The 27,278-nt window shown below is 52.5% G+C and overlaps 1 protein-coding gene across 1 annotated transcript in view; it reads left to right on the forward strand.

Moving 5' to 3' along the window:
• The window catches only part of TTC7B (tetratricopeptide repeat domain 7B), a 187,699-nt gene that overhangs the window by 118,546 nt on the left and 41,875 nt on the right, over positions 1 to 27,278 (forward strand). The window contains exons 15-16 of the mRNA XM_012724635.1: positions 11,715 to 11,831; positions 17,924 to 18,021. Coding sequence (XP_012580089.1) covers positions 11,715 to 11,831; positions 17,924 to 18,021 — 215 coding nt within the window. The remainder of the gene's footprint in view (positions 1 to 11,714; positions 11,832 to 17,923; positions 18,022 to 27,278) is intronic.

Genomic DNA, 27,278 nt, shown 5'->3' on the forward strand with positions numbered 1-27,278 from the left:
TGTAGTCCCATCTATTTATCTTTGCCTTCACTATTGTGGCATTGGGTGCTCTGTCTTTAAAGATGTCGCTGACGTGTATGTCGGGTAGTGTTTGGCCCATCTTTGCTTCCAGGTATTTTATGGTTTCCATTGTTATGTCTAGGTCTTTAATCCACTTCAAATTGATTTTTGTGTATGGTGAGAGGTAGTGATCTAGTTTCATTTTTTTTGCTTGTAGCTTCCCAGTTTTCCCAGCACCTTATTTCTGAATAAATTTTAAAATATTTATTTCTAAATTAATCTATAGAAAAAATTTAAAAAAAAGATGCGGGTACCAGTTCATATCCATTAAGATGGCTTTTTTTTTTGGGGGGGGGCTAATATTTTAAAGAGAAACCAAGTAACAATTTTAATTACTTGTGTTAGTGATGATATGGAGAAACTGGAGCCCCCCTCATTCTGTGCTGGTGAGACTGTTAAATAGCGCAGCGTCTATGAGAACACGATGGCAGTTTCAGAACATTAAAAATAAATTATGGTATGATCCGTCCGTTCTCCTTCTGGATAAATACTCAAAGGAATCGAAAGCAGGAACTCAGCCACGGTACACTCATGTTCACAGCAGCGTAACTTCAAAAGGTGCCAACAGCCCAGGGGTCAGTGTGCGGGTGGCCGAGGCGGGCCCTGCTCAGCCGCCGGACCCAAGGCGTGCTGACCGCGGCCACCGCACGGCTGAGCCTTGCGGGCGTGACCACGTGAAGAGGCAGTGAGGAAAGGACCAGTCACTGTGGGATTGCTCGTCGGTGAGCGTCCTAGAGTCCAGAGACAGAAAGTAGAGCAGCAGTGCCCTAAACGGTACAGACTTCGGTTTTGCAAATGAAAAAGCCTGTGGTGGGCGGCGACGCCCGCATGGCTCCGAGCGACGCGCGCTTTTCGCGTCAGGCGTGGCCGATCACGCATGGAGGCCTTTCTGGCCTCCCTTCACTGTGTGCCGCAGGAGGGCTTCCAGCGGAAGGTTGTGAGGGGGTGGGGCTCTTGCGCCCTCGGGGTCCTCTGTTCCTCAGGCGGGAAGCGGAAGCGGAAGCAGCCCCCACCGCCCTCTGCATCCCCTTCCCGCCCCATTTAGTGAGTGTAGAAGCTTGTCAGAAGAACAATCCCCAAAAGGAAATGAAAATGGGCTTAGGAATGGGAAATTAGGTTAATGAGGCAGGGATAGAAGAACAGGGAAAGAGGAAGTGGAGGAGCAATACATTGGAAGTCAGATCTGCTTCTGAGGTGATCTCCCGCCTCCTGGGCTGGCGCCTTGTCCTCAGGGTGGGAGCTGGCCAGCGCGACCTCTTCCCGAGACCAGACCCGCATGGCCCTCTCCCCCACCCACATTAAAGTCCTCACGGCGTCCCTTTCTTTCTTTCTAGAGCGTTCCCTTTTGCTGGTTATTTCTGGGTGTGCCTGAGAGAGACTTCTGGGCATACAGAACCCCGGTCAGCCGGAGAAGGATGCCCCTCCTGGGACATGGCAGCGGGGAGAGATCAGGCCGGGGCAGGAGGGGCACTGTGGCGACCCCAAGGGTGACCAGGGCTGCCTGTCCCCAAGGTTTTCAGTGTTTTTCCTTACAGAAGCTCAAGTTCTCCTAGGTATCTCATTCAACAATCCAGAGCATGGAGTTCATCTTCTGACTTGATATGGGGCGTTATGGGGCGTTCCTGGTCACCCCAGATCCCTAGCACTCTGTTAAGTGAATGGTCTAAACTAGTGGCAGGTAGCTGGAGGCCTGGTCATGGCCGACTGACTGAAGCACACTGCTGAGGGGAGCAACAGGCGGGTCAGGAGACATGGCGCATGCTGTCAGCTCCCTGGCCGGGGATCAAACTCTCGCTACAGTGGCTACAAATAGCTGCATAGTGCTGCGCTTTAACCTGCTGCACCACCGGAGAGGGCCCTCTCCAAGTACTCCTTTTTTTTTAAAGATTTATTTATTTATACACACAGAACTGCGGTACAGGCCAGAGGTACAGGGGCGGTGAGAGGATTCACCAGAGACAGAGTGGGGGCGCAGAACAGGCTGACTGACAAAGTACACTGCTGAGGGGAGCAGCGGGCGGGTCAGGAGAGGTCTGCGGCGCCATGTGGTCACCTCCGGGGCGGGAATCAAACTCATGCTGAAGTGGCTTTATCTTCTTAGTGCAGTGCTCTAACCCGCTGAGCCACCAGGGAGGGCCTCTCCAAATACTCTTGTGTGTTCTTGTGGGGCTTCTGAGCTGAAACCAGCTGGTGACAGTAGACACCCAGAAACAGTCAGATCCAGCCTCCCTGGAGTTAGGGCTTAGGGGGCCCTGCTTTCTGCCCCTTGTTGCTCAATGCAGGAGAGCCAGGCTGAGAAAGGGCCCTGCCTCGCTGCCCTGTCTGCTGACCTAGGGCAGAATAACCTCGGTCCCCCGCGGCGGCCACCACCCCACCCCGCCACTGCAGGGTGAGCCCCTGCACCACCAAACAAACACTGCCACCCACATAAAGCTGGCCCTTGTCGGGGTGCCGGTGGGACACACAGGGGTGGAGTCAGAGGATGTGGGGGAATGGAAGGCCGGCCGTGTGTCGGGAGCAGGATTCAGCACCCCGTCTCAGAGAGGTGCTTCCCGCAGACCAGCTTTCCAGCCCTGTCTGGTTCCTCCGCTCCTGCGCCCCTGCCGGGAGTGAGGCTCCTGCCGGCGTGACAGAGCTGCCTGCTTTCCGTGGAGTCCCTGCCACCTCTGCACCCGGCCGTGCTCCTGGGCCCAGGTGATGACAGGCTTCCGTTCTTTGGCACTTTCCATGATCCACCAGTGGACCAAAAAGTCTCAATTCTTCACCTGTGCTCCCCTCGCTGCAGAGGGGAACATGGGAAGATCAGGGCATGGAAGCTCATGGCAGACATAAAGAGGGGACTGTCCAGAGAGGTGGCGCTCAGGAGGGCGAGCTGTCGCTTTGCCTGAGGCTCCCCCTCCGCCATTTTAGAAATAGCCGATGACTTCGTGGTTCCGAGGAATCGATTATACCTGTTCAGGGCCAGAGCAGTATGACAGGAGACTGGCTCTCAGATCTTCGCTCTTCACTCCTGTACTACCCCCAGGGTGGCTATTTAGTCAGATTTCTAGACCAGACACCAAGGACACTTGCTCACCAGCTTATTTCCCACACCTGAGGCAGGGACCCTGTGCTGCCGGCTCAGCCCTGGGCATGTCCCGGCCGGTCAGCACCCAGGAAACAGCCCTGACGCTGGTGGGGGCCCTGTGCTCTGTGGCAGCTCTGGGTAGACGTGGCCTCGGGCACTAGCGGAGGCCTGTGCTGCCAGGTGTTCCTAGTCAGCCTGTCCAGGTCACTTCAGCATAGGTGCTGGCTCTGGGACGCCAGTCGGAGTTGAGATTAATATGAAGAACAAAAAATGAGCCAAAGTGGGGTTTCTTGAGGTGACTTATTCCAGCTAAATATGTCAGTTGTTTGTTTGTTCTAAAAATAATGCTAGAAGGATGGGGGAGTATTCCAGATTGTTGACACTTTGACTGAAATGAGAAGCGAAATGTAACTGATAGGGGATCTAACAGGAGTCCCTGCCTGTCACGGAGGAGGCGGGGCTAGTATCCCAGGGGACGCAGGCCGAACCCTCAGACGGCCGGGAGCGTCCCTGGCACCCGCCACAGCAGCCTCTCGGCGGGGTGACAGGCTGAGCCCTGTGGAGCCAGGCGCCTGCTCCTGATACTTAATCTTGCTAACTAAGCGTGGGGTCCACTCACCCAGAAACGAGCAGATCTGGGGCCTGGGCTGGGATGACATTCGCAGTGACCCCCTGGGTCTGCCGCACGAGCTCCCCAGACACGCCGGCCCCTTGCACTGTGCTCCTTCCAAGCCACCGTGGCCTTAAAAGTGGTCACGTCTCTAGAACCTCCTCAGTGGCTGACAACTCCCAGACAGTAGGGTGCCAGCGAGCCAGCTGGCCCAGGTGTGCCCCTCTGGGCTCAATCCCAGAAGAGACTGGCACCTCCAAGAAGAGCTGTACTCTCGGACCCTCTTTGCTGGTTCTGGGCCGGCTGAGCAGGAGCCAGCAGGTGGGTTTGTAAAGCAAACCAGGTGCTCAGCTCCAGCCTCTGCAGAGCACAGGTAGACTGGGTCTCCTCTGGCAGCCCACGAGCTGACGTCCTCTTGCAGCACTCCCGTGGGTCAGCACACATTTCAGAATGTTTGCATTAGACACCTTTAGGGAAGGCTGCAGGCCTGGCCCGACTCTCCCTGGCAGCTGGACCCACCCCTGCTTCCCTGCCTGCCCACCCCTAGAACAACCCACAACAGCCATGAAGGGCCATCTGTGCTCCGCAGACTCGGATGCCCGGACACCATGGTATGAGGTGGTGCACTCACTGCACATGCTCACTGAGGGCCTGGACGGCTCCATCGTGCAGCTATCCCAGAGCCCCCCCAGAGTCCACTGGAGGAGGCACGCGTCGGTTGAAGTCCACAGACAAGGGTGCCCTCTGTGAGTTTAATGTGGGTAGCTGTTTGGAGGTCCCCTGGGGTTTAAGAGTAGGTGCGCCCTGGATGCAGTCATGCTCCCCAAATTCTTACTGGAAGGCAGTAAACACAGTCAGAATCTCCTAAGAGAAGAGCTTGGGGAAACTTTACTCTGGAGGTCTTTTTACCAAGAACCAGCCCGTCGAGGGGCAGGGCAGAGAGCTTGAATCAGCCGTGCTCCTGGGGCTGAGATGTACGCGTGAGTCCCGGGGATCCTCACCACCTTCGGGGATCCTCACCACCTTCGGCGATCCTCACCACCTTTGGGGATCCTCACCACCTTAGGCGCCATCCTTGGGGCCCACAGGGGCTGCTTGCCACGCGCTCCCAGGGACGCAGCGGCTGCCTGCCCCAGACCACTCTGAGCAGCAAAGCATGTAGAGTAGGAACTTGCTCTTCCTTTTCCAACTTTGAATCAATTGGGGAAAAGCCTTTATTGTTTCTAATGAGCCGATGAACAGCGCTTCAGTTAGGCAAGACAGCCGGCCAAAGAAACTGTCTCCTGCATGTCAGTTGTGTGGAGAGACCACTCGTTCAGGCGACGTTTCTGGACCATTGGCCACTAATGAGAGCCCCAGCAGTGTCTGAAACCCCATGGGAGCCGTCACAAGGACAGTTCCATACCTCCCATTCTTGCCCGCTGCCGTCAAGGGAGCCTGGGGAGCGTTGGGGTCTCAGCCGCCGGCCGCACCCCAGTAGCCAGGACTAGCCTTGCTGGTCGCCAGGCCTGTGGGGCCAGTCAGGCCAGGGCACCTGCGTCCAGTCAGCCTTCACGGCTCAGGCACAGTGACCCAGCCCGGGGTCAGAGGCTGCCCTGCGTGAGTCCGCCTGAGCGGGGACTGCTGAGATGGGACCCAGACAAGAGAGCAACACTCCAGGTCCGGCATAGTAGGCCATCAGAAATGCTGGCCACAGCGACCTGAGGGAGATTTCCTTCGAGCCTCCCTGGAGCGGAGAGAACACCCCACCCTCTCCAGCAGCGCAGGCTGTGGGGTGCTGGTCCAACCTCGGGCTGGTCCCAGCTGACTCATCCGGCTTCAGGTTTCAGCCTCTCCTCTGAGTCACCGCAGGCTTCTGGCAGTCTCTCTTGATTTCTCTTACCACTCTGCTCTGTGGCTGCCAAACCATCTTCTCGATTTAAAATTTCATCTCAACTTACTCGCTGTCCCCACCTCTGCCTGATCTATTATTGCTTGTACCCGGCGGCGGTTGCTCGCCTTCGTCCGGGTGCTCAGCAGCCAGCCCCACCCCAGCTGGGGTCAGGCTTCCTGGGAGCCAGCGAGGGGCGGTATGCAAGGCCCCCGTGGCCACTGCCCCACTTAGGCAGGTACCACGTGCTTTTCTGCACTGTGGTTTGCATCCCTTCCTCCACTCGGCACAGAGACAGAAAGCACGCTGAGCCCAACAGCTCAAACGCACATCAGCACAAAATACCAAATGTTCGAGGTTGTGCGATTTTATTTCTGAATCAGCTGTTTTGAATACAGCATCTCCAGATCTGCTCATTAGTGGAGGTTTTACGTGCTGATGCGCATGTTTCCTCCTCGATGAACTCAATAAGGGCACTTTTATGTTGCCGGATAAAATTGGAAGGGATTGATACGTTAGTATCTCTCTAAACTTTTCTAATCAATTTGCATTGAGAGTTCTTCGCCAGGACGCTTTTGTCAGGCATGTTAGATTTCAGAAGTGAGAACTGCCTACTTGGTTAGCTTCGTCTTGGGCCTTATACCCAGAGCCCAGCCACCATTTCTGGAGCTCGTTGGAGACCATCTCACCCTGCCTGCGCTCAAGCTGTCCCACCTGCGTGCCTGGAGCTGCCCTCCCACCCCAGCCTGGGAAGGCCAGTTCGCTGTTGTCCTCCGTGAGCCCTGGACAGACTCACCTGCTTCCCTTCACGCAGCCAGGGAACTTTGTCTGTACCTCTGTCTGTTCATCACATGCCATGTGACTATAGCACTAGACTGAGCTCTTGGGGAGAAGACCCCAAATCTGTTGTGTTGGGCAACACCACACTGATGAAGAGATGGGAGTCCTGGGGCAGGCTACGTAATGCAGGATCCTACTGAAGACTTGCAAGGTCTTGGCCTTTGTGTTGATAAGCTACTCAACTACTGCTGAGTAGTCACATGGGGAAGCGGAAAAGGAGACCAGGAAGTAGAAGCGGCAGGGGAAGGGTGGAACTGTACTTCTCATCTGCTGATAGCTTGGTATGTCGTAGATCCTGCCCTGACTCCAGTCAGGGTTTCAATTTTATCAATAAGGCGTCCACTGATCAGCTTCCGGAGTCCTTGTTATACATCAGTCAACGCCCCCCCTCCCCCCCAGGCATCCCCAGTCATACCTCGTGATGTGTAAGTCAGGAGTAAGTTTATGCATCTGTCCTCAGCCCCGGGGACTGGGCATCCCCGGTCACACCTCGTGATGCAAACCCTTCCCAGGGTGACTCAGCTTTGCGCTCTTAATTGATGTGAATGGTGCCTTGTAGGATGGGGCTCCTCTGACCGGGCAGTCTGACCTTGCTTTAGGAATACAGAACTGTGGGAAACAAAATGGAGGCTGGATAGGCCGCTTAGGCTAGCAGAACCACACATATCATATTCCCCTTTGTAACCTGCAGGGCACAGTAGGCACTTTGAATGGGATGCACAGTTGAAGCTCTATAGCAGGCACACGGACAAATAGGTAAGTAGCCTACTGTGCAAACACTGGGTGATTAAGCAGATCGTTTAGAAAATGTTCATACACATGAGACGCCACTCACACCTCCCTGCCTGAAGATGGGGTCGTGGACGAGGTCAGATAAGGGTTTTTCCCCAGTGGAGGGTGGGAGGCTCTCTGGGGAGGGGCCTCCACGTGGGCAGGTGGAACACCCCAAGATCAGGCAGGGAGGTGTGAGTGGCGTCTGCAGCGTGGGACTTGTGGGCTGGGGGCCGGTCCAGTTAGGCTGGAGTGTCCCTGGAAGTAGGAGTGCCCAGAGACCACAGCAGCCTAACTGGACCGGCCCCCAGCCCACAAGTCCCACGCAGCAGACTCCAGAGGGAGTCAGGAAAGTATTCCTGGGGATCGTCATTAGACCTCAGAGCTGAGCTTGTCACATGCCCCCAAGGGGAGGTCCCCACCCCACAAGCCGGGGCCACCTGTGCAATGTGTCTGCTTTTGGGCCAAACATAATGGTCATCTGCAGCGCTGCCCAGGGCTGCTTGAACAATTCCGAAAGTAGGGTAGAGAATCATGTCTGTTTGTTTTAAAGTAAGTTCTTGATTAACTAGGTCCTTCAAAGGACTGGAATCTTATCTGTGCCTGACGTTTGGGTAAAAGGCAAGTCGCAAAATGTAGCAAGCAGTGGACCGTTCTCAAAGAACCATGTGTGACCCCTGCGAGGAACAAGACCCCAGTGGCCCCAGCTCTGCTGTCCTGCTCACGTTTGGGGCCTCTGGTGCTCCTACGTCAGGAAACCTGCCTCGTGGTCCTGGGCACATCTTCTGCTTGGCCCTTGGCCCATAATTTCATGGAGCCAAGGAGCTTTATTTTATGCCACTTTTTTATTCCACCCAGCATCTAATATGGAGCTTTACGTATTTTGGGTTTTTAAACATGTGGACTAGAAAATGGGGTACATCTTCATTACTGCTGGGAGCATGGTCAGAATACCTTTTAAGTCCTTCTCTTCTGTTTCTTGCACTTCAGAGTCAGATAGATTTGGACTTCCATTTCTCTTCTACCAGTCACTTGCAGTCTGAACTTGGGCAAATTACTTAACTGTCAACCTAATTTGCAGGTTGCTGTAAGAATCCGTGGTTAAATAGTCTAAGCGTCTGGCAGCTGCTGCTGTTATTGTTATTATTTCACTTGTCTTGAAAGCACAAGTTTCCTGGTTTGTAGCTTATTACTCCACCGTTTGAGAGCTCTAGCATTTTCTGGAATTGCATTTCCAGGCGAGGTCAGTTTAGGCCAGTGGAGGGGCGCTCTTTGGCCTGTGTCTTGACAGAGAAGTTGATGAGGATGAAAAAGGCATCCTGAATTGCAGGAGCAGCATGTGCAAATTCCCTGGGGCGCAAAGGAGAGGAGGATCCACAAGGCGGTGGATCCTGGTTAAAGGGGGGTTGGGGCTCGCGGTGAAGGAGCCAGTGGGGTGCGAGATTTGATATGTAGCCAGGTTGATATTTTAGCAAAATTCATCTTCTGTTCACTCATTTCTGGCAAGTTTTCAATGAGTCTCTAAAGAAAAATTTCATTTTCATTAGGTTAGTGAACTTTGTGCCTGGAATTAGGGTCGGGGCTAGCTAGCCTGCTTCCGTGTGACTTCTTAGTGTGGTTCAGAGAAACAGCCGCCTCAGCGGCGAGACGCTGGAGTTGTGGCCGGCACGTCCTCTTCTGGCTCTGTTGCCGGGCATTGAGATACAGTAAATTCTGGTTTGTCCCGAGTTTTTCTCCCTTTTTTTGCCTCAGGGTTTCCTTGGCAGGTTGAATCTATAATACCTTTGGGCACCTACGAGAGCAACTTAATGCTAATCATACTGCTGTGCCCTTCACGCTGTGCTAATGCAACGTGCACCGGCCTGGTGTCGAACAGTCTTGAAATGTGTGAGCAGGGATCAGCCAATGTGATGACAGGTGCCCCTTGCCCTGTTTGGGGTCTGGTTCTCTGCCTTGTCAACAAGCTGAGGTGTGGGTTCACGGCGCCCCATCTCCTGCGTCTACTGGCTCAAGGAAGACTGAGCGCTGTGCTTGCCAGGCCAGGGTCCTTCGGAATTCCTGGGGGCCCAAAGGCTGCGGGCGTCTGCCCTGAGTGCGTCCCCAGCTCCTTTTCTCTGCCCGTCACTCTTTCATGTTGTTCTTCTTGCTTCGCTTCCAGGTGCCTTTGCCATCGCTTGTGCTCAGCAGTTCTACTATTGTTCTTCCTGTCTGGTTCTCTTGAATCCAGCCCACACCTTTTCAATGCCATATCCTGAGTCAAGTGTTTGAAAGCTGTTATTTCATGTTAATTAGACGTTCTTTTTCCAGCCGAGGAGCCTGCACAGAACTGTTCCCCCAAGCTGATGCTTAGAAACCAGCTCCAGTCTTGTACTTAAGGTGCAGTTAAAGGAATCGCAGGTAATTGGCCCTCGAGCCTCGTGGCTGCCTGCAGTGCAGGGAAAACGCCTCCACGGCCCTGGCCCTCCACGGCCGGCAGGCACCAGTTCCACTCAGCCGGAGGGACTCAGCCTGCCTTCCAGAGAACCTCACCGCCGTCCTTGCTGGGGACTCCCTGGCCAGAACTGCTTGGCAAACAGCCCTCACCCACAGGGTCTCTGGCCACCAAATAGGTCTCCCCCAAGCGCTAACGGTGATAGTTTGGCAGCTTCTCCTTCCTTTGCCACACACCACCCAGTTGACCCAACTAGTGGGAGATTCTGGTGGAAAAGTCCTCCCACCGCCTTCTGGACTCTTGAAGACATCAGCAGGAGTCGGCTTCCAGCTTCTTAGAAAGCCCTGGAGACGCTCTGAGAGGCTGCCATTTCTCATGGTAGTACTAGAAAGACCTTTAGGGAATTTCCACTTTTTGAGATTTTTTTTTTTTTTTTTTTTTTGAGAAATAGCCCAGCCCTGTTCTCACAGCTGGCCTCGTGAATGCCCACCTGCTTGTAGACCAGCGACTGCCGTCCTCCCCTTCCCTGGCCTGGCGTCCCGCTAGCCCAGGCTTCTGTGACACCCAGCCCTGGCCCCTGGAAGCTCTCCGCGGCCCTGCAGATGTCCTGTTGCAGTGGGAGGGAGTGGTTGGTCTCACCCCTTCTGAGCTTGGGCAGCGGCCAGTTAGGACCACCCTCATTCCGTTTCCCGGTGGGGCCATTATGTGTGCGCGGCTGAGGAATTCTCCCAGATGTCACTAACTGCAATCACTAGAAACGTAACCTTGGTCTTCGGTGGCTTATAAATAATCAGTGAGCATGTGGTTGTTGTCCTCAGAGCACAATTCCAGGCACCAAAGTGAGAGACCCCACGGAGAGGGCCTGGGTTTCGTCTACTGAAAGAGCCCAAGCCTCCTGCCAGGACAAGCTGTCATGGGTGGCTCTGAGATGAGGCATGAGGTGCCAGGCCTGGGGCCTCGCTCCTAACTGAGAGCCGCTCCGCCCTCTCTTTTTCTTTCCATTATTACTAACAAGCTCCAGCTAGTATGATGCGCACTGAATGTAGGTGTAGTTGGGGGAGACTCTGCGGCTGAATCAGGAAGCGTCGAGGGCGACATGGGTGCGTAGAGATCTGAGCCAGGACTTGGCACACACATCTGTGGTTATGTGGAAGTAGCCTGTGGTCAGAGCAATCTGGGAGTGTCCAGTGGGGGCATGGCCCTGGGAAGGTGGAGGACCTTCAAGGACCCCACGAGAACTTATTGTGACAGTAGGGAATCTCTGAGAGTCTTACGCTGGGATGAAAATGAGTTCTGGAGACCTTTGTAGGATTTCTTTGAGCCAGACAGGTCAGGGCACAGAAATGGTCTTGAGGCTCATGCTGGGGTTTTCACACTCACAGTGGTGAGGAGCCGGGGCCAGGAGGCCTGAAGCCTACAGAGACCTGGGAGTGAAGTAGTGAATGAGGGCCAAGAAAGAGAGAAGGCTCTAAGCTTAGCACTAAGAAGCTCTGGGTGGAGGATGAAGCCATTGCTGATGACAGAGGTGGGCAAGAGAGAGCTGGTGACCATGGAGTGAACTGACGATGCTCTGGCCACCAGCGGCAGAACTAGGGCAGGTCATGGGGCCCCCGCCAGACGGCCGTCACAGCACCTTCAGTTTAGACTTGCCGACGCTGATTCGTTACCTTGCGACGCCAGCATCGATGCGGAAAGTTATCTGTAGACGTTTGCATCGACTGCGTCACAGCTCCACCATAATTTTGTAAATAAATCAAGATTTCCTTTTAATGAATTGTTTAAGTTTCACAAATAAGTTTGTTTTTTAAAAAAATCCATACTGTTCATCAAAACACCATGTTCTGAGTACGATGATCTGCTCTAACACTGCCAGCCTGACCACCAGCCGCCAACCCGGGCCTGCCTCGACCGGGCGGGGAGACTGACGCGAAGCCGCACACACCCCGGGGTTCCGGACCCCTCTGTCCACCCGCCGCTGCCCTCGGGTTGCACTGGACGCGAGGTTTTCTCGGTGGGGACTCCGGCTTGAACTGTGCTGTTTTCTCCCTCTGTCTCCCCACCGTAGACTACTGTTTTCCAAAGTGAAGTTGGAGTCGCTCTGCAGGGGCCCGGATGAGGCTCTCCTGACCTGTAAGCACATGTTACAAATATGGAAATCCTGCTACAACCTAACAAATCCCAGGTAAGAGCTCCTGGGGCCTGTTTGCCTGGGCGCCTTATAGTGCGGTTGCTGTGTGCTGTGCGGCCCTTCAAGGCTGTAACTCTGCCACTTCTGTGCCCCTGGGGGTCCTCAGGAGCGGCAGATAATAGCAGCAGACCCTCCCACGTCCTGTTTTTAAGGGGATCGCCTAGTGGCAGAGGAAACTCCTAATTGTGAGTTTCTTTTGCTGTTGCTGCCACAGTGATCCACTGGGTTCAATTCACAGTTGACCTTGATCTGGTTTCTCTCTACTGACCATTTCCTGGACTCCTTTGATGAGTCTTATCTCTCCGGTGATTGACGGATAGACAGGTCAGTTACATAATCCCGATGGGATTCTTACAGTCATATTTAAAAGACCTACAGACTGTAAGCCCCAATGTACTAAGAAAAGTAGAAATCACTCTTAATTTTTAAAAAATTAAAATCATAGTTCAAACAAATATTTCAAAACATTTATTGGAAATTTTATTTACCTCATGAACTATTGAGCAAACCAGTAAAATGTTAAGACCCATTCCAAGAAAAATTTGGAAAGAAAAAAAGATAAAAGATATGTATAGGTAGAAGTGCTAAAATGAATTTGGAAATTAATGCAAAAACGGTATCCTTTGGGGCAGTGCAATATGTTGTTTTGGGGAACCTCATAAAGAAGGTGGAAATTGGTTGCATCTCAAGCAAACAGAATCCTTCTGCCTTGTCCGTACAGCCCCACAGAGCCATAAGAGGGCTGGTGCGTTGGGGAGTCAGTCAGGGGCCATCCCACAGGGGCAGATAATCTGGGGGTGTGACCTCATGCCTCTGAAAGATACCCAGTAACCAAGGTGTCCGTTCCAAGTCTTGGGCAGTTTTTCCTGACTTAGCTTTAAGTGTGCCCCACCCTACGAAGAAAGCAATTTCATGGAAAGAACCTAACGATTCGAGTGAATTCAAACAGCTGCTGACACTCAGATCTTTTTCAAGTTCACAGCAAGGTGTCTGGACAACCCACATTGTGCTATTAAGAGCCAGAGTTAACAGTGGGCAACTCAGCTCGTCTTCTGCACTAAGGGTTTATCTCGTCCAGTCTCACCCACCAGGTGGCACGTGGGCTCATAGTCACGTCTACTGACCTGGGCAGTGGAATGGCCAGGCGGGCATTGGGGGGCAGGAGAGTGCTGGTGGGTGCCCCTGAGATCGTGTTTAAAAAATGGTTCTACATGTTCAAACTCAGTGTCCTGTTCAGGGTGGGTCCTTGTGAACTAATATCAGATAAACCGGCAGTCGCAGGCCCGTGGGCGATGCAGCCAGAGGTGGGCTCAGTCCGGGAGCCGGCCCACTGGCCCCCCGCCCCTCAGCCAGCCGCACAGGCGCCCGCAGAGACCAACGTCCCCTCCACAGCCACCACCTGGTGAAGCTAGTCATGAGAACGGCCTCTTCCAATTGTCCGTTCTGAAAATAAAGATCATTTTAATTAAAAAAATATATCTGTTGCAGACTATTCCAACAAGAAAGTGTCAGAAGCATCAGGGTTTAGGGACCGTCTTCGCTATGTGACCCAGCTCACAGGAGACACCCGGCAAACTGTGGCTTCCGTCCTGGGGCTATCTCCGTTGCCTGTACCCCCGTTAGAAATGAGAAAAGAAACCCAGCAGCTCTCATGTTGCCAATTTCCCCTCAGTTCTCCACACCTCTCCCACCTCCCCACATTTCCTCCCACTTAGCAACCAAGAATATTGAATGTGAGAGAAAAAAAAAAATAGCAGAATTGGAAAGCTTTTTAAAAAGACTTAACCAACTGCCTGGGCTATGTCTGCACTTCCTCTGTTTCCTGAAGGATCCTTGGGGGCCAGGGCAGGAGGCACTCAGCCTGGGCCCAGTCTGGGCAGGGGCGGGGGTGGCGAGGGGACCCTGACACTCAGAGCTGCTCCCTCCGGCTACTCCGGGGAGCCTCGAGGGAGGGGGTGGAGGAGTGCCCCCCTGTTGAGTAGCTTCCTGTTTGTCTGAGCTGTATTTGCTCTGGGATATAAATAAACGTTTTTCTCCTGAGCCCTCCCAGTGTCAGAAACCCTCCCCAGTGTGCTGGGACAGACGTGACCCTGGCGGTCGCGTGGAGCTCACGCAGGGAGGCCATGTCCTGGAAGGGGACGGCCCGCTTGGCTGTTGTCCAGAAAGGGGCAGTTCCCATCCAGCAGCCTTCAGTCTGCCATCAAGTCGCACAGGATTCTAGCAAAGGGCAGTGGGTGTGAGCACGCTCACGAGAAGCATCCCTGCGCTTACACGCAGCGACTGAGCAGAAAGCAGGGCACAGGGGTTTTCTTCCTGGAGCAGGGCCTCCCTGACGTGCTGTTTCGAGGTGCTCCGCCCGCCAGGGCCCCCACGCCAGGGACTGACAGGCACGGGGGGAGCCACGGACGGCAGTGAGGGGCAGCCAGGCCTGGCTGCGTGTGCTGGCCACGTGCCCCGGCCACGTGCCCCCGCTCCTTATCGGTGCTTGTGGGACAGTCGCTCTGAGCCAGCGGCTGATCTAGACAGCTCCAGGGGTCTCTGAGGTGCTTGTCCCCTCCGGAGTGTGGGTTCCTTCCCCAGGTCTGCAGCTTTGCTTGCTCTAGCCTAGGCCTCCTCTCTAGGGGGAGCCCCCTGGGTGCCCCCTCGCTCCCCGGCAGGTGCCTGAGCAGCCTCCCCCGACCGGGCCCAGGCCAGCTCTGTGCCAGCTCTGTCTCTGCAGCCCTGCTTCAGCCTGGCAAGATGGCTCCTGCGCTGTCCACTTCATACAAAGTAAGGTAGCAGCCAAGGGAGATGAAATAATGTGCCCACGGGTCCCACTGGCCCCATGGTGGCGCTGGGTTCAAAGCCCGAGCTGGCTGACACCAGAGCCCTTGCCCACAGGCTCTGCCTCTGAGTGACAGCGGGCTGTGCACCTTCATTTTTTCTGTTGTTAAACACATCTTTTCCCCCTTATCACTTCCACTCACACCATCTCCATCAGGTAGACTAGTGATTGGAAAGTATTTCCCCCCCAAGCCCCGACCCGGTCATTTATAACAGAGGGAGTTCCGTTTCCTTAGGGTGATGCCTGTTGTCTCCCCAGCATTCTGGTGGAGCTTTTCTTTTTACAAAGCATGTTCTCTTTTCATCATCAAAGCAACCCCTAAAACAGACATATAGCATGTTACACCCATTTTGCAGGTGAGACAATGGGCATCAGAGATGTTAGGAACGTTCCAGGATTCTTGGAAGCCAGCCTTAAGGACATAGGGAGAAACCGGCCCCTCCCTCATCAACCCGGGCTTCAGCTCAGAGGAGCCCTCCCTGGACACCCCAGTTTATGGGGTGCCAGGCCCTGTTTCAGGAGCTGGGAAGAGATGAGGCTGCCACAGATACCCTAGGTCCCAGCTCCTGGCCATCTCCAGCTGGCCCCTTGTATTTAACCTCTAGGTAGCTGTGGAAAAGAGCATTTCCAAGAGAAGATTCGCGTCTCCAGTATAGCTTTAACCATCACTACAGTTTACTCTGAATTTTCAGTCTAGTGTGTATACCTGTGGCCTGTGTACTCTGGACGGGAGGTCCCTTCCACTCTCTGCTCCCTCAGCCCTCCACTGTCCCCACCGATGAGGGAAGCTTGTCCTCCTTGGGAGGTGCTTCTGACAGCCCAAGGGCCAGGCAGAGCAGAGGTGAGGGGCACCGGGCGGTCCCCAGGAGGTACAAGCAGACAGACAACAGCCAAGAGGGAGAGAGGAAGGCTTTGGGGAGGGGAAACAAGGCTCGGCCCACGCCTGTCTTCTTGCCTCTTCTAGCACATTCTGTTGGTCATAGCAAAGGCAAATCTTGATCATCTCCCACTCTACGCCATATAAAATGAAAAACTAGAAGATGCTTGAAACATCCACAAAAATTTTCAGTCAGTGAGAGCATTCACAGTGGAAACAAAAGCGACTCCCTTTCAAATAGCCACTAGTTGCTTATATACACAAGGAACTCTGGTAGACAGACTAAGAAATGTAGCCAAATGTAGTTTCTCACTGGTGAAAGGGAAATAGGTCCTTTGTCACTGTCCCTGGATGAGGTTTACAAGTTGTCTGGATTTTAGTGGTGGTTTGTAACATTGCGAGTAAGAGACCCTTAGATCCACTTCCCACACCTGCCAATGGCACCAGAAGGCCTCAGAGACTAGCAGCGCTACCACCCAGATGGATGTTTGCAGGTGTGCAATGCCCTAGTGTGTCCCTGTCCCTGAAGGCATGCCTCTGCCAGGGGCACGCCCTCAGGCCAGCACCCCCCCCCCCAGGTCTGTAGGAGGCAGCCTTTGTCTTCATGTGACCGCAAGTCACTGAGCCGGGCACAGGCCTAATCCTTAGGGACATACATAAGAGAAAAATCCAGACCTCCCAGCCAAATTCTAGGCCCATACTAATCGTATTTTACCCCTATTCTAGGGTTCACACTAATAGTATTTAGCCCTGTGCTCTGAAACTCAGTGAGATGGGGAGTCAGGGAGATTGTAGCTGAGACAAGCATTTCTAATCCACTTTCTTGAACTTGGCCCACTGATTCCTTGGGCAGTGCCCATCCCTCATGTGTGTCTGGGAATCATCATGTGGTGAAAATATTACTGTAGTTTGAGAAACATTTCCTGAAAAACTCATTAAGTGGGAAGTCTTATATTCAGATCATTAACTCTGATATTTGTATTTCAAATACATCCATGAAAAGAACAATGGTAGAAATATTGTCAGTGATGTGATTAATGAAAACCTGTGTGTACTTTTACATTATCTTCTACTCAGAGACATTTATTGTTTCTCAGTTGTGGAAATAATTAATAGCACCACTTCTAAAAACATGTATCCGATGATGTAGTAAGTATAGGCTGATAGGTCTGTCCTGCAGTCAGTTTTCCTTCTGTTTCCTGTGGATTTCTCTAACTCCATCCCTGGACGTGGAAATTGCAGCCTGCAAACCATATTAAATTCATACCAAATCTTGTTTGAACCACTTTTAGCAGCAGCTGCTGAGAGGAAGGAAATTGTGTACCTTTATTATAGAATTTGAACTTCTTAACAACAACAACAAAAATAATAAAATCACTGTTAAAGCCTCCAGATTGAAAACAAAATAGGTTCAAATACAGGCATGAAAGATTCAAACCTCAGTGAAACAGAATTGATTCTTTTTGGAGTTTCCCTGATAGAAGCAAAAAGGCCATTGTTGTTGCTTACAATCTCCTCAGAATTAAAAACAGTCTGCATGAGCTAAGGTCCCTTAATGGTGGCTCAGTCCCCTTAGGAAGGAGCTGCTCTCACACACGGCATTCCCGGGGGGCCCTGCTTGTAGGAATCAGCGGGAGAGGGGCAGTGGGTGCCGGGAGCTGGCAGACCGCGTAGGCGGCCGCCCGGCCCTGCTGTGTTCCAGTCAAGGCCGGCTTCTCCAGTTCCGGCCCCGCCTAGGACCTCACCACTCCCCTTCCTCATCTATTAAACAGGGACACGAGCCACGCGATTTCTCTTCAAGGCTTACTCCGGGCACACAAATGAGGCTGTGGCCATGACCACCCTTTGAAAAGTGGGGGTCAGGGGCTCTTGATTCTGGCTGCACACGAGAACCACCTGGAGGGCTTTGAAAAATGTCAAGTGACCCGGAATTCTGACTTCTGAGGTCTGGAGCTGGACCTAGGCCTCAGGGTTTTTCTGACTCTCCTGGGGGCTTTTCCTGAGCAGCCAGGGCAGGAAGCGCAGGTGTGGAGACCAGTTCTCAGCCGTCGCCGGCAGAAAGCCAGAACATTTCCTGCTACAAGGTGAACGGAAAGCCTGACTCGAAGCGTTTTTTTTTTTCTTTTTTTTTTTTTAACCTTATGATGACACAAAAGAGGCTAAAATTAACCCAGGTCTCTGGGCATGCTGGACGCCAGGTCTGCGACGCGGCCTACTGAAAGGAGCCCAGCCCCCCGAGCCGGGAGGAGGCCTGGGCGTCCCTGAGCATGGCAGAGGGCATCAGGATGCGCCGAAGGGCGAGCTGCGTGTCCGGGTCGGGTGGCGGGATTCTGTTCCCTTGCCCTGCCCGCCCTCATGACTGACATCTGCAGCTATGTTTTGCAGTGATTCTGGACGTGGGAGCAGCCTCCTAGACAGAACTATTGCTGACAGACGACAGCTTAATACAATTACTCTGCCAGACTTCAGCGATCCTGAGACAGGTGAGAATAAAAAGCCAGAGGGGACGAATGGTGGCAAGGAGAAGGGGAGCCTGGCCTTGAGTGATGAAGGGTGCAGACTGCCAGGGACTGGATTTGGAAAAAACCCATGCAGAGTGACCGTCGCCACAGAGGGGCGGTTTCTCCACGTCTTTCGAAGGTGCAGTTCCAGAGGCGGGGCTGTGCCTGCCCCACACAGCTCTTGAGACCTTTCCATGTCTCCCCTGGCTCCAGGAGCCTCAGATGCAAAACTAGAAGTAGGTTGTTTCCATCCCCGTCAGGTTTCCCTGGGCTCCCGTTTCTCCCTCTCACAGATCTCAGGAACTGCTGAACGCGAGGTCCTGGTCTCTGCTCACACACACGCACACCGCGCACGGCACAGACTGCCTGTGGGGGCCGGTGGCTCTGAGCCCACAACCCGTCCCCCCGGGAGGCCGGGAGCAGTGACTTGCCTAGAGCAAGTATTTACACCTCGTTGTGTTTTGTGTCTCCACATTCCCCTGAGTACAGCGGAGTAAACAGCACTCTAATTTCCCAGACTCCAAACAAGCAGTAGTAATGCCAGCTATCCAGGGGCAGCTTGAGGGACTTGACAGACACACAGGTCTGATGAAATTCACTCAGCTTCGAGATAGAAAGGTCGTTGGGAGCATCGGCTGGGGCCTGACAATGTTGCCCCCGCCCCCCTCCCAGGGGCCGGTGCCAGGCCTGATCGCTCTCTGGGGATGCCTGGCCTTTTATGGGCTGGCTTCAAGGAAGGAGCCTTCGGGTCCTGCTGCGCACAGTCCCAGCTCCTGGTCAAGCCATTGCAGAAAAAGCCAGAGCCGTCCTAAGGCCTGCTCAGCCACTGCCAGGAGGGACCGCTTGGTCCCTGGGCCTACGCATACTCTCCTAAGCCTGCCTGCACAGCTGCCTGCAGACTGCATCACTGTGGGGGCTCGCTTTGACCAAATTAAAGTGGGCTTCAGAAATCTGATCCAGGGCCCCAGGGCTCCGAGGGGGAAAGTGGGCAATGGAACTCGCACGAGGTGTAAGTTAGTGCACTACTCAGAATGCAGACTGGCTAAGCCACAGGGAGATTCACCCTCTGACTGGCCTGACCCCAAACTGGTCTGCCATCTTTGGGGACTGAGACTGAGGTAGAACAGCACAGCACAGTGCTTCTCGGGGCCCAGTCCTTCGGAAGATCTGCCCACCCCCCGCTCACTGCAGGAAGGGGACTGCCCGCTGCACGACAAGGCTTGGACCCCGGTGAGAGGTGCGAGTAAAGGCACCTGTGGTACCAGCAACGTGGGCCGCCCCCCTCCCCCTCCCAGGACCCTGTGAGGACCGTCATATAAATTCAGACGCCCTTTCCTCCCAGCTGACCGGGACCTCCATTCAACCCTAGGTCACACTGAGAGCAGATAGTGGCAGAAAATAAGGGAGGCCCCAGTCATTGATGCTCCCTCTTGCCCCTCGAGGTATTTTTCCTAGAGTCCTCGGGGGTCTCCCTCTGCCGGTTAAACCTTCTCAGCGGCCTCGGCACCCGGGAGGTGTGTCTGTGGGGCACGGAGCCGGGTGGCTGCCTGCCTTCTCCTCGGTGTTCTGCATATGCGCTCACGTGGGAGCCCGGGCGGTCGGAGCCTGGACAGCTGGTGCGTGAACACGAGGAGAAACCACGGCCTTCAGGCACCGGCCAGTGACCACCTTATAACAGTTGCACCGGCCAGCCGAGTCTCTCCAGGACTCCTGCCACCAGCCTCACCCCCAAAATCACAAACTGTTGGGTATACCCCAGCACATACTTACCTCAGAGGCCAGGACCTCAGGAAAATGGAAACCATGTCAAGAGGCCTTACCACTGGCAGGCTAGCTGTGAAAGACACGACGCTGTAAATCAGGGAGACTCGGGAAGACTTCCTTAAAAATGGGCAGGACGCCTCCACCTTGTTACTAAAGCCCAGCTGTCTGTCTTTCGACTCAGCGGGCTGTCCCCAGAGGCCCGGCGTGTCCCCTGCCCACCTGTGCTGACGGCCTGTGGTGGGGAGGAGCCGCAGCGTCAGCTCCAACTCGTAACATAGACGGACAAGTGCTGCTTCCCTCTCTGCCCTCCATCCGAACATCCCTGAGGCTGACCCTTTTTATTAGCTTTTTCTTTACCCTTCCAGTGTTTTCTCACGCAGTCAGCACAGGCGCTGTGTCCACGGCTCCATTCTGACAAACAGCGCTCGGCCACGCTGTTGGCGCCTGGCACCTCTCCCTCCACAGCAGACCCCTCCGGCTCCCCCACAGAGAAAGTCATTCTTGCAGCACTGCAGGTTCCCATGAGACACATTTTAGGGTCTGGGCTCCCCCCTCCAGCGCGGCCCAGCGGCCTCCGTCCTCTCTAGTCCTCGGGTGCGGGACAAGCCTGGCTAACCTTGAATCTCCACGGCAGCACAGCTAACTTAGGAAGCAACTGGGCGACAGGGCAAGAGAGATAGGAAACTTCTCCAGTGAAAACGGCTCCAGATCAGAACAGAAGTGACTCCTTTGGGAAGCCACAGTGACACATGTTTCCCTTGGGTCCCTTGTTCTTGGTTTAGGAAAACAAATTTATTTTCTTTTTATGGGAAGTTTTCAAATACGAGAGGAATGTTGATATAACGAATCCCACCTATCTGCCACCAACCTTCAGTGATTAGTATTTTTGTTTCATTTATGCCTCCTGCCCCCCCCAGCTTGGGTTTATGTAGGATATTTTAAGGCCAATTCCATACATCGTATTTTGCTGTTAAAATTTCAGTATATATGTCTAATAGATAAGGACTGTAAAGAAATATAACCACATTGTTCTGCATCTAGGCCATTCAGCAGCAGCCTCCTGTTTGGGCAGTGGCGAATCAACCCAAATGTGGCTTCCCACCTCCAACACTATCCATATGCATATCTGTGGAATAACCTCAGGGAACCCACCTCCACAGGCTATGGACTGGCCAACCCCACAGCAGCTAGGCCGGACCCTGGTTTTATTTTCAACACAGAATGTTGAAAGAGTCCCCCCAGAACATGTGATCCCCTCCTAACATCACCTCTGGCTCCCCTCCCCCACCATCGCTGTTACCTCATAGGCCCCAACCATGGAAAGAGACATCCCGCTGCAGTGGCAGTCTTAACTTGGAAGCTGTGAATCATTTTCTTTTTCATTGGAATGAGCTGACAGTTCTTCCATAAAGGAGCAAAAAAAAAAAAAATTCTTCCTGAAGCCTTCAAAATAGGATGTGGAGCAAGGGGATTTATCTTTAATCACCGGTAGATATTACCGGACACTTATCTAAAGCAAAAAAAAGAAAGAAAGAAAGAAAAAGGCCTGGCCCGCTTCCTCTGGGGAAATATCGTTGCTATGGTGGTCCCCCAAGTTAGTGCTATGTGCCAGCCGTGAGCTGGCAGCGTGGCAGGACAGCACTGTGCAGGTGCGGGACACGGCACACCGCAGACCCCGCGACAGAAAGCCTCAGTGTCCAGGTGAACGTGTAAAAGATCTGGGAAAAGGCACGTTCTACCCCTTTCCGACTGAAAAGCGAATAGTCTCTTCTAGAATGTCCTAGAATTTGTAGTTTAAGGATTATCATTCAGTGGCTCCTGCTGCTGAATCTGTGCCCAGGTAAATCTGAGTTATTTTTACCCCATGGTTATATACACAACAGTAAATGAACAAATAACCGCTGGAAAAAACACGGTTTTTTTTCTTTGAAAAGCACTTGTATTCTGTTGTCAAGTAGAGGAATGACTGTGTATTACATGACCTCATTTTCTTTGCAGCTTATGTGAGTATATTAAAAGCTAGTTTATTTTTTCTTTTATGTTTCTAAAGCTTTTTTTTTTTGCCTTTATCCTTTTTTTTTTCTCTTTCACTTTTTTAGTGTCAGATTCCTCCTCCTCCTCCTCTTCTCTTTCAAGAACCGAATCTCCTCTCCACCTGTTTGTGTCTTCTCATCTCCATTCTCACCCCAAACCCGACATCTTTGTGTGGTCCCCTGCAGCTCATTCATTCAGTGACCCCGGGCCCCGCCAGGATCCCTCTCTGTGTAAACATGGTTTATGGTTTTTTTCCTTTTTTGTTAGACCTGCTTTTTTTGCCTGATCTGTATTTCTGATAATCTTCCTAACTGATAAGCTGGATAGGAAACCCCATCAAATTTATCAGAGGGCAAAAAAAAAAAAAAATCTGGCTAATTTGAAAATCCAAAACATACTTGGGGCAGGAGACCCGAATTTGTATCCATTGGTGTCCAAGTTCCCAGCTCCATTTTGAAATATACAGGAAATCTGTTTTGGGCAGACTATTGCTCACTACTCTAGAATGTTGCTTCTCAATCTTGGCTACTTTTCTTCTTTCCTGGAGTGATGGAAAGCATACAGCTCTATTTTTACAAAAGGCAAATTATCACATTATTCAAGTAATAATCTAGTCCTAAATATTTCTGGTTTTCAATTTAGAAATTAATTTAATTCAACAAGCATATCCTAGCCAAGGTAGTATCTTGAAGGTAATGGTCATTTGCCCATGGAAGAGGGGGCCCCCCACACCCCTTGGATATAGCCTCGGCAACCACAGGCGCACACCCCAAGGTGGGACCCAGGACCCTGGGTTTATAAAATAGCCCTTTGTGATTCCAGTGCCAGCAGGGTTATGTGCTACATTTCCAAAAACACTGCTAGGTTTTTTTTTTCTTTTTCAAGGAAGGAAAAGTTAGGATTAGTGTCATGAAACCAGACAGGGGCCTGTTTTAATCTAATCTTGCTTTTAAATAATACAAAAAATTTAAAAGTCTACTTTAGGATGTTCCGGTCCCTGGCAATGAAAATTTTTTAAAAAGTACAAGATCCCTGTATTAAAATATAACCCTGGTTGTAAAGTCCTTAAATAGGACCTAATATGGGTCTCACTGGGGAGTCCACCCTTCTCTTCTTTTGCTCATTTATTAATGTTCACTTTAGACAGCATCGCCAGAAAATTTAATCTCTGTACCCATGATTTATAAGGGCTCAGCTTTATCCCAAATGCTCAGCCATTTGTTGAACAAAAAGCTCACAAGGGGAGAGGCTGCCGGAAAGAACCCCGACTCTCGGGGCTCACCTTATAGGTGCCAGCCTGTGTCACACACCACGTCAGCACTGAAATGAGGTTATGGGCAGAAGGAAATCACTCAACTCAAGCCAAGGCTCACTCTGACCTTCCTGACCTGCATGTCAAGTGTTCCTAACTGTGCATAAATCCCGCAATCCCAGATTTATGAAATGGAAGATGAAAATGATGTTTATAAACTACTTATGTTGTTTTTAATCCACTCCTTAAAATAACTGTTTTCACTTAATACAATGCCTAGGGGCAATCACCAACTTAAGTTGTTCCAGAAAAAATAATGTTCACATTGACTTTTGCCCAGGGTTGTTTTGTCTTAAGATGGGCTCGGAAATTATTCCTGTCCAGAATAATTTCGTACGCCTCGCTGCCCTCCGTCCCTTCTTCTTGCACTGAATCCATCTCCCTCCTGGCAGGCCAGCATGGGTGGGGTTCTGGAAGCCGAGTGTTCCTTTAAGCCTTTGAAGGCTGGAGATCTGACTGTTCCATGAGGCACTTGACACCGAATTATTAGGAAATCGTTAGGGTGCTGTCTACCCACTGGCTTCTGCTGATGGTGCAGTGTTCAATTATTTGACCCCCACTAAGCTTTGAGTTCTCAAGGAATGCCCTGTCAATGAAATCAAGTCTTCTAAGATCGAAGCACCTAAACATCCCCCCACCCATAGGTACTTCGATCAGAAGCAGAAAACATGCCACGTGTGACCAACACACAGAGCATGTCTTGATTAAAATAGTAACTAATTTGCGTCTCTACTCTCCAGTTGGACAGAAGAACAAATAGTCAAGATCTGAAGTTTTATTAATTTCTCCCTCTAATCCTTTGGCTTCATCGGGTTTAAAACTGGCCCTACCCTACAAACTCATGGAATCATGATGAGGGGTAACGGTTGGGAGGATTTGAAAACTGCTTCTTTGATTATTTTTCTCTTCCTTAGGAATTTCCTGCCCTGGAAACAAACCATGAGATGAATTGGTCTGTTCCCATGTGCGGGTGAGCTTTAAAATAGAGGGGAATGCCAGCTTGGCCTTTCTCTGGTTAAAAAGAAAGAAAAACCTTTGTTAGTGGAAAGCATGTGTCATTCTTGACTTGAGGTCTGTCCAGACAGCCAGACTTACAGTTGGAAGATTATTAGAACCCTGTTTGCTTTCTCAGCCTTAATTTTGAGTTTTCAAATGTTTTGGTTTCTTGGTTTTAATTTTTGGTTTGATTTGTTGTTCCAAGGCAACTCTCCAGAAGCATTCTTTCATGGTTTTCCCTCCCTATTTTCAGTTAGTAAGTAGTTTGCCAATCTATTAACCTTTCTGACGGCCTCCAGGGCCACGCTTCCCTGCACCACGGAGCGTGTGTCGTGGTGACTGGTGGTTGGGAATGTTGACATGGTGTGGACGTTGAGCTGTGGCCTGCTTGCCCACCCCGCCCCCGTGGTCACCTCTCCCGAGATTCTGACGCGTGTCACCGCAGCTTGGGTTCACGTGCTGAGGAGGCAGTACCGTCTGGGAAGGACTACAATGGGAGCCTGCAAGAAAGCTCTCCGGCCGGACCATCTGTAAATTTTCAGGCGAGGGAGCCAGTTGATTCTTGAGATTCCTTTGTAGCTTCACCACTACTGCTACGCAGAAAAGTGACTCGAATAATTTTCCGAAACGGAAATTAGAGTCGCCATAAACTTGACCTACCAGAATTTAAGGGGCACTAATCAGGCCTCAGGCTGGAGGAGCCGCGCTGCAGGGGGATTCTTTGAGGCCCTCGTGAATTAGCCCGTTTCCCCAAAGGTTGTTTCTTTGCCTGCTGATTCTCTTGGGTCAATTATTTTTGCGAAGTGTCAATAGTACTTCTCCCATTAGAGAGTTGCAGTTCAGATGAGTGCCTAACGGCTCTGAGAAGTTCCAAAACTTAAAAAATTCAAGACTCTTTACTTTGAGTCCAGTTCCCAGGCTGATTCCATCCTTTCATCCCACTCTGGAATCAGCGTCCTGTGGCCGTTTGGCAAAACGCAGCGTCCGTTATGGTAATGCTGTGAATTCCCTTCATCCGAGCCCTACTGCCTGCGGGAGACACACCTGTGTGGGATTGATGTCCCCTCTGAAGTCCAGCACGGCCTAGATGAGACCTTATTTCTGGCTTTAAAAAGTCCGCAATAGGAAAGAGGTACATTTGGTATTATCATCACATTAGGGTTCTTCGGGGGAAAAAGAGGTTTCACCGCCAGGGTCCTTTCAGCTCTTCAGGTACATTAAGAAGATTTGATTCTCAGAAAGTTGGGTTACATTTAAATCAAACAGCCCTTCGTTGGCGTGAGGCTCCATGCGCCTTCACCATTGCCATAGAAACGTTCCCAGCATCAGAGGTCAGGAAAGCTGGGTGCAGGGCCAGCTCTACAGAGAAGCCCGAGACACTCATCTGAACTGTCCCAGGGCCTCAGTTTCCTCACCTGCAAAAACAGAGGCTGGCCAGTTACAGATGATGCGTGACGACGCTGTGGCCAGCGAGAGACACCAGACAGAAAGCCAGTGTCCCCCAAACTGTCGCCTAGTGACGTCACAGCGCAGCCTTGAATGCCTCCGAGCAGTGAGGAGCCCGGCTGTGCCTCCCGGGAGGCTGTGCCAGAGGGCGGAGGATCATACCCTCCGTGACACCCGCCCCGCCCCGCCCTCTCGCCCTTCGCTAGAGGACCCGGCACCCCACGCGCGCTCTGCCGGCCATCACTTTGGAGGCGGCTGGCACTCATTTCTTCTCTTCCCCAAGAAGGTGTCGAAGCCAAGGCTGCACCTGGGCTTCTGGCTCCCTGTGAGCGCGTAATGGGGAGAGGAAGTCAAACAGGCTAGCGAACACTTTCACCTCCCAAACGAAATAAGGCTCACATAGAGACCCACGGTCGTGCTTTTGTCCCTTCCCTTCCTGGCTAGCGTTTTCCAGCATTCAAAAGTGTATGCAATAATTAGGAAGGGCCTGGCCAGTTCGCGGCTGTCTGGCCTCTTCTTCTCCTTAATACAACAATTCGGTTTTCTGTTTTGTTTTTAACCGGCATATGACAAAGAAACTTCCATTCTAAACCCCCGCTGCCTGTGGTGGACGACAGCTTAAAAAAGCCCAGCCCTAATGATTCAAGCATGACCTTCGCTTGCTGTTTTAATCCAATTCAAATTAATGTCATGGAATTGGCCTTGTTCTGTCCTGTGGCCTTCAACCAAGAGTGAACAGGACTTTGGGAGATGAAGCGTCCGCACCCAGGTCCAAGCGGAGGAATGTGTTTCTGGCACTTGGACTTCGCCCAGACCGGAGAGGCTTTCCCACGAGCCGAGCCGGTCCCCGGGCGAGGGCCTTCAGTCCGAGAGATGCGGGCTGCCCGTGCCCAGCGGGAGGGGTGGGGAGGGGAGGACCACACAAACGCCCGAGTAGTCCTCCCGCAGGTACTGTCTCTAGCCTGAGCTCGCCTCTGACCGGCGCGTCCCGCATGCTGCCCTCCGCCGGCCCTCGCCACAGCTGGCCTGCCTGCCCCGCATGCCCACCGGCGACCGCCAGCCCGGGCGCGCACTCCCTGCCTTCCTGAAAGCTTGCCCTGGAAAGAACTTTCCCCTTTCTGCAGAAGACACATCCCGGCAGGTTTCAGCTGCGCTTAACAGTCTGTTAAAGTCGTTTGGAAGTTGTGGTCTCGTCTTGGGGCCTTGGGTGTGGCTGTCCTGACGTACTTGGTGTCTCCACCTCTTTTTCACTCTGTGAAAAAGGAAAGTATCTGACCAGAATGGTGACCGAAGTTGTGTGTCCGGCAGAACCCACAGCAGGAGGTCCACAGTCACCGGGGTTGGGTGGGACCAGGGAGAACCCCGTGGCCCCCAAAGCTGTACCTGTGACCTGTGCGCTTGGTGGCTGGCCCCTGGGAGGGAAGTGGCAGCTCTCGGGGAGTCAACCCCTCAGAAAAGCGGGGCCACCACCTGGGCAAAGACAGGGAATGTCCTGACGGCCTGAGGGGGCCGGGGGAGAAAAGGTAGGCACAAAATACTTGTTTTAAATGGTAAATACAGGAACTGTCTAATCCGAGGCTTGAATTGTGAGAGGACTCGCTGTCTCCTCCCGGTTCAGAAGCTAAGGGACAGTCTTGCTCAGCCCCTCAGCACCCCGCAGCACCCCTGCCCCCAGGCCAGGGGGCAA

Source organism: Condylura cristata, unplaced genomic scaffold, assembly GCF_000260355.1.
Source record: "Condylura cristata isolate star-nosed mole 26May11 unplaced genomic scaffold, ConCri1.0 scaffold00013, whole genome shotgun sequence".
In the NCBI taxonomy this organism is placed as follows: Eukaryota; Metazoa; Chordata; class Mammalia; order Eulipotyphla; family Talpidae; genus Condylura; species Condylura cristata.